Source organism: Heloderma suspectum, chromosome 7 (assembly GCF_057233095.1).
Source record: "Heloderma suspectum isolate Gila_16-S chromosome 7, 16-S_ref, whole genome shotgun sequence".
Classification (NCBI taxonomy): Eukaryota; Metazoa; Chordata; class Lepidosauria; order Squamata; family Helodermatidae; genus Heloderma; species Heloderma suspectum.
This window is the reverse complement of record NC_139464.1, coordinates 41,800,285-41,807,039: the sequence shown is the minus strand read 5'-3', so window position 1 is coordinate 41,807,039 and position 6,755 is coordinate 41,800,285. Positions and strand designations below refer to the sequence as shown.

Below are 6,755 nucleotides of genomic sequence, written 5' to 3'. Positions count from 1 at the left end.
CCCCCCCGCCCCCGGCATGAACTGGCAGGGCTTTGGAAGTGGTGGATTATCTGCCACTTCATACACATACACACACACACACCACTCTGCCCAGCTGCAAGCCTACACTCACTTACCTGAGAATAAGCCCCATTGAACTCAATGAGACTTAATTCGCAGTAGGTTGGGTAGAATCCAGCTGCAAAAATCATAGATCAGATCCTTGTCTCTACAATCTGTTTAGGAGCCACTTTTTGTCACTGCTATTGTTTTGGCTTTTTTAGGGTGAAATCCTATGCATGTTTAGACAGAAAAAAAGTCCTACAACTCCCAGCATTCCCCAGCCAGCTCTGATTTTTTTGTGTCTAAATATGCATAGGATTACACCCTTAAACTCTTGAATTAACAAAGGGAGAAATTAGCTTTGTAGTATAGCTAGGGTGATCAAATACAAATTACAATGTGTTTAGAATAGAGGTTTATAATGCATGGTGAGGAGAAAGCGGAGAGGAAGAAAGAGAGAAAGAGAGAGAGAGAGTTTTTTCCTTTCACTCCCCAAACGCTAGAACCTGGCTGAACCCCATGAAATTGATTGACAGCAGGTTCTTCTGGTCAGACAGAGAAGCAAGTCATTCTTCAGATAAGGCATCATTTATGGAACTCACTGCTACAAGAACTGGAGATGGCCAGCACTGGCTTGAATGGCTTGAATAGCTTGAAAGAGGGTTAGACAAATTCATGGAGGAGAGATCTATCTGTGGCTATTTTCCCTAAGGGCCAAATGGAACCTCTCTGTTCAGTGGCAGTGTACCTGCTATAGGTACTGTAGTAGAGCCTGTGCTTTGCATGCAGAAGGTCCCAGGTTTGATTCCCAGCATCTCCAGGTAGGGTTGGAAAAACTATTGCCTGGAACCCTGGAGAGCCGCTGCTGCCTGTCAGTGTTGGCAGTACTGGGCTTGATGGGCCAATGGTCTGACTCAGTATAAGGCAGTTTCCTGTGTTCTTCTGTACCTCTCTATACCATCGTGGAGGCATCCTGTTGGGCACTATGGAAAGCAGGCTGCTGGACTGAGATGGACTTTTGATCTGATGCAGCGGGGCTCCTCTTATGTTCTTGTCATTTTGTCTCACAGATCAGTATGACACAGTCAAAGTCCTGGCACCAGGTTATAGTTTGGTGTTTGGAAAACAGTGGCATAGTTAGAGCTGTGTATACTCGGCACGTCAGGAAAAGAAATCAAAATTCTGCAGCACGGTAACCTAATTTTGCACTCAGAAAACCTAGATTCTGCAACCTGTCCCAATTATGTAAGTTAGCACATTTCTGTAACCCATCCTGCTTCTGCTAGGAAAGGCAAAGTAAAAAGAGCTATTCTCAGTTCACTGAAACCTCACCCCTGACCACTGGGAAACTTCTTCAGCCCCTGTAGCTCTTGCTCTAGCTCAGCCTTCCCCAACCTGGTGCCCTCCAGAAATTTGGAGTTCAACTTCCATCATCCCCAACCAGCATGGTCAGGAATGTTGGGAGTTGTCTGGAGGGCACCAGGTTGGGGGAGGCTGCTTTAGCTTTCCAGATTTCACCAGGCAACACTTATGCCATTTCAAATCTATCTCTGCAGCCTTGAGGGCTAGAAACATGGGATTTGTTTGTCTTTCGATGAGAAAAGCTCAGGTCCTCAGCATGCCAAATTCTGCACCCAATACCAAATTCCACACTGCTGTAGCATGATCATCACCAAATTTCTAAAATACAGATAGCCCTGGTCTAATGCATGTGGATGAACTTCTGTGACTCACCTGGGTAAAGCACACATGCGCAAATGACGGTGATATTCTTGGTTCCAAAGGGGATAAGTCGAGCCGTAAGGAAAGCTAGCTATGTACCTTGACACAACCTCTCTGCTTCAGCATGCACCCAGCCCAGCTGTGACCATCACAGCTGTATGGTTCTCTCTACCAATTAAAGATGACCCTCCTCTCTAGTCTGTACTCACCAAGACCATAGTGCTCCCCCCACCCCCCATCGCTGCTAAGGCGAGAAAATTATTTTCAGAACAAGAGCGGTTACACAACAAATGAATTATTTATCTTTTTTGCATCAAGGAAGAGAAAAGCATTTTGTTAGGAGCCTTATTTATTTATATTGTATGTGTGCATGCACACACAACCGAGAGAGATTGAGAGAGAGAGAGAAAGAGAGAGATATTTTCTTTATAGGGAGAGCTGAAAATCCCTGTTGAAGGGAGAGGGTATGCTAAGCTGATCGAAACACAGCTGTACATCCTCCTTTTTTCTCCTGCTTCTTCCACGTTCTCCACTCCCCCTCCTCACAACAAGACTATGACTTTATTACATAACAGAACCCAAGTACCCTTCTGGCTATCACTGATACACACAATTATGTTAAAAGGGCTCCCTCTGCCAAAGCTTGTCAACATAGCAGCCAATACTAATGCAACACACGCCCCCCCCATTCCCACTGCTCTCTGCTCAGCTTCCCCCCATCCCTGTGAAACTAACAAATGTAGCTGTCTTTTTTCATATTTCAAAGCCCCCCAATTGATGCTTCTTCTTGTCTCTTGTGTGTTTCCTTTCCAGATTTCAGCGACAGATGGATCTCTCTCTCTCTCCCTCCCTCCCTCCCCACCCCACTTTCTACTCCTCTCCCTATATTTTGTGTGTGTGTTTGCAACACATTTGATCTGAAGTTCTGAAGCATTTTGGAGGGAACCTGCGAGAGGAGGAGGAGGGAGCGGCACCCGAGGAGTGTTAGCAACACCAAGGCAGTTCTGCCTTGTTCTCCCAATCGCGTCATGGTGTTGTTGAAGGGAGGGTGTGGTGGAGGAGTCACACAAAGAAGATTTGTTGTCCAGTGTTTTGCTTTTGTTTGGCTTTAAGGAGAAGCACAACTATATTCCACCGCCAACCCCACACCAAGTACAGTTTTCACCCTGATTGATCACCAGAGCCAGTCAGTTTCATCACCATCTTGTGTGTATGTGGAATGGGGCACATTGTGATGATGGTGCCATCACATAGAACTGGGATTCATTTGCCCTTCAACTGCTAAGCTGCAAGGAGGTCACTCACCCTCTAACCATTTCTCCCCACATATTTTTGTGCTGCATTTTTTCACCTCTTTTGGCCTAAAGGGGGCACCCTAGCCCAACATGCTCCGTCTGGGACTCTGGGTGGCTACCCTGCTCTGTGTTTTCGGCCCTGGCATTGTCCGCAGTGACTGCTGGCTGATTGAAGGAGACAAAGGTTATGTGTGGCTCGCGATCTGCAGCCAGAACCAGCCTCCGTACGAGACTATCCCCCAGCACATCAACAGCACGGTGCATGACTTGCGGTTGAATGAGAACAAGCTCAAGGTGGTGCTCTACTCCTCGCTCAACCGCTTTGGGAACTTGACCGACCTCAACCTAACCAAAAATGAGATCTCTTACATCGAGGATGGCGCCTTCATGGGGCAGTCCAACCTGCAGGTGCTGCAGCTGGGCTACAACAAGCTCACGAACCTGACGGAGGGCATGCTGCGTGGCATGGGCCGCCTCCAGTTCCTCTTTGTGCAGCACAACCTGATCGAGGTGGTCACCCCCAATGCCTTCAGCGAATGTCTCAGCCTCATCAGCATCGACCTGTCCTCCAATCGCCTCAGCCGGCTTGAGGGGAGCACCTTCACCAGCCTGAGCAATCTGATGGTGTGCGAACTCGCTGGGAACCCTTTCAACTGCGACTGCAACCTTTATGGCTTCCTCATGTGGCTGGTGGCCTTCAACAACGTCACAAAAAACTATGACCGCCTGCAGTGCGAGACTCCCCGGGAGTTTGCTGGCTACCCACTTCTCATGCCTCGGCCACACCACAGCCGCAATGCCATCACCATCTTCAAGTCAATGTGTGGGGATGGCACTTTCCCGCCCATCTCCAGGATCAAACCCACACAGCTGATCACGGATCCTCAGAGGGACCCAGATGACAATGCAGAGAACTCGGGCATTAGCCCAGGAGACTTCCTCTCTGTTGAACCTCCTGCGTCTTCCACCACGGATTCCTCCTTCAACCCCAGCATCAAGCTCCAGCAGGTGACTATCACCTCAGCTGCCTTGGTGGTGACAATCCCATCACCCTTCAGTAAGATGTATGTGCTGGTCCAGTACAATAACAGCTACATCTCTGATGTAATGACTCTGAAGAAGAAAAAGGAAGTGGTCACGCTCACTCACCTGAAGGCTCACACAGATTATACCTTCTGTGTGGCTTCTATACGCAACTCCAAACGCTATAACCACACCTGCCTCTCCTTTGCCACCAGGAGCAAAGGGAAACCAGAGCCAATGCCCAACACCTCCACTACTACCCACTACATCATGACCATCTTAGGCTGCCTTTTTGGGATGGTTATTATCCTTGGCATCGTCTACTATTGCCTGAGGAAGCGTAGGATGCAAGAGGAGAAGCAAAAATCCCTCAATGTCAAGAAAACAATTCTGGAGATGCGTTATGGCTCAGATATCGATACCAGTTCAATTGTACATCCATCACAGAAGTTGGGAGAGCCCCCTGTCATCCCTGTCTCACGGATGTCCTCTCTTCCATCCATGATTGGGGAGAAAATGCCTTCATCCAAATCTATGGAAGCTGGTATGGAGACTCCCAAGGTCACCACCAAGGGAAATTACATTGAGGTTCGGACAGGTGGTGGGGATGGGCTGGACAGGTCACAGCGGGATGATGACCTGCATGAACTGGACAATGGGCAAGGTTCAGCTGCTGAAATCTCGACAATTGCCAAGGAAGTGGACAAGGTGAACCAGATAATCAACAACTGCATTGATGCCCTCAAGCTGGACACAGCCTCTTTCTTGGGGGGAGGGGGTGGTGTTGATTCTGACATGGGTTATGAATGCCAGTCCATACCAGCCAGTTCCTCTGGTGGGTTGGAGCGGCCAAGCTTCCTCTCACCACCCTACAAGGAGAGCTCCCACCATCCACTGCAGCGCCAGCTCAGTGCAGATGCTGCTGTGACCAGGAAAGCCTGCAGTGTCTCCTCTAGTGGCTCTATCAAGAGTGCCAAGGTCTTCAGCCTTGATGTACCTGACCACCCGCAACTGAGTAAGGCAGACTCCAAGTACATTGAGAAAGGAAGCCCACTCAACAGCCCCTTGGATCGTCTTCCCCTCGTGTCCCCAGGTGCCATCCACCACCTGGAGGTGAAACCTTCCTATCACTGCAGTGAACACCGGCATTCCTTCCCAGCTCTCTATTATGAGGAGAGTGGTGACACCTTAAGCCAACGGGTGTCCTTCCTTAAGCCGCTCTCCCGTTCCAAGCGGGACTCCACATATTCTCAGCTCTCACCTAGACATTACTTCTCGGGCTATTCCTCTAGCCCAGAGTACTCCTCAGAGAGCACCCATAAGATCTGGGAGCGTTTCCGGCCTTACAAGAAGCACCACCGGGAGGAGGTTTACATGGCGGCTGGCCACGCCCTGCGGAAGAAAGTTCAGTTTGCCAAGGATGAAGATCTGCACGATATCTTGGATTACTGGAAAGGCGTCTCTGCTCAACAGAAGTTGTGACTCTCTCATTAAAAGGAAGAAAAACCAACCATACACACACAAATATACCCACCTGACTGTGAAAAAACAAAACCCCGACAAAAGAAACTGAAAACCATTTCTTAAAGTTTACAAAAAAAGAACAGGAAAAAAACCCAAGTGAAATGAATTGTCTCTACTGTGTTATGGGGACCATAGTTACTCCTTCAGATGGTGGGGAGGAGACACTTGCTTTTATACTGTGGTGAACAGAGGGAGATGACTGTTAGGGGAGATACTGGGCTTGTAGGTAGCATAGGTGGGAGGAGAAGGATGCTAACCAGGTATAGACTAAGACACTAACCACCACTTTTCTCTTCCTTTTAGTTTGTCCTGGAAAGGGAAGGGATTTTAGAGGACTTAAGGGAGTCCTCTAAATGTTATCCTTGTGCATGAGGGTTGCTTTTCCATGAGTGGTTCACACATAGCTGGGGGTAACATTTAAATGACCCAGCCATGCTATCAGGGGCCAATTGTGTGGGTGCCAAGTATGGAGTTAGCACTATGCTGGGAGCACAGGTGCCAAATTTACAGCAAAGACGAACAGGGCCCATGGTTCAGCCATATGAATGTTATCTCAGCTGCAGTGGAGCTGCTCATAGAACAATGGATTGGATCAAGTCTTTAAGCCATTCTTAGAGCAGACCCATTGAAATCAATGGGACTTGTCATGGCTTAAGTTGGTCATGAAATCAAGTTAACCGTGGCTACCTTCAGCCACATGGATTTCAATGGGTCTGCTCTAAGTATGACTAAGTCTGGATCCAACCCATTGACCCCCATGCATGTGGGATAACATGTAAAGGACCTCAAAGTCAAGAGAAAGAAGTGGCATCACCCAAATGAATGTCCCCCTCTGTGCTCAGGGTCTCCCAGGCCTACTCCCAGGCTCCCACCTCCCCCATATCCTTGCTGAAATCTGTGCAAGAAAAACAAGAGCAGAAGTGGGAAGTTTTCTTGGCATATCCTCAGCTGCCCATGAACATTGTCTGCCGCAGGACACACTGGCTTCCTTCACTGTAGAGGGGGCTGGGAGATGGAGTGGGCCGATAACAGGGTCTCCTGACTTTTCTGTAACCCCATTTGTCAGGAAGAGAGAGAGGGAGCACTAGCACTTGAGGAGTCTCCCCGAACCTCAGTAGAACGTTCAGTTGTCTTCCAAGAAGAGAGGGG

General features: G+C 48.6%; 1 protein-coding gene across 1 annotated transcript; it reads left to right on the top strand.

The window, feature by feature from the left end:
• Positions 1–3,149: 3,149 nt before the first annotated feature.
• On the top strand, positions 3,150–5,564 carry ELFN2 (extracellular leucine rich repeat and fibronectin type III domain containing 2). The gene has a single exon (XM_084811743.1). The coding sequence runs from the start codon at positions 3,150–3,152 to the stop codon at positions 5,562–5,564; it is 2,415 nt and encodes an 804-aa protein (XP_084667869.1).
• Positions 5,565–6,755: the final 1,191 nt, after the last annotated feature.

Coding starts and splice junctions, on each gene's coding strand:
- ELFN2 (XM_084811743.1), top strand. CDS start 3,150: ATGCTCCGTCTGGGACTCTGGGTGGCTACCCTGCTCTGTGTTTTCGGC.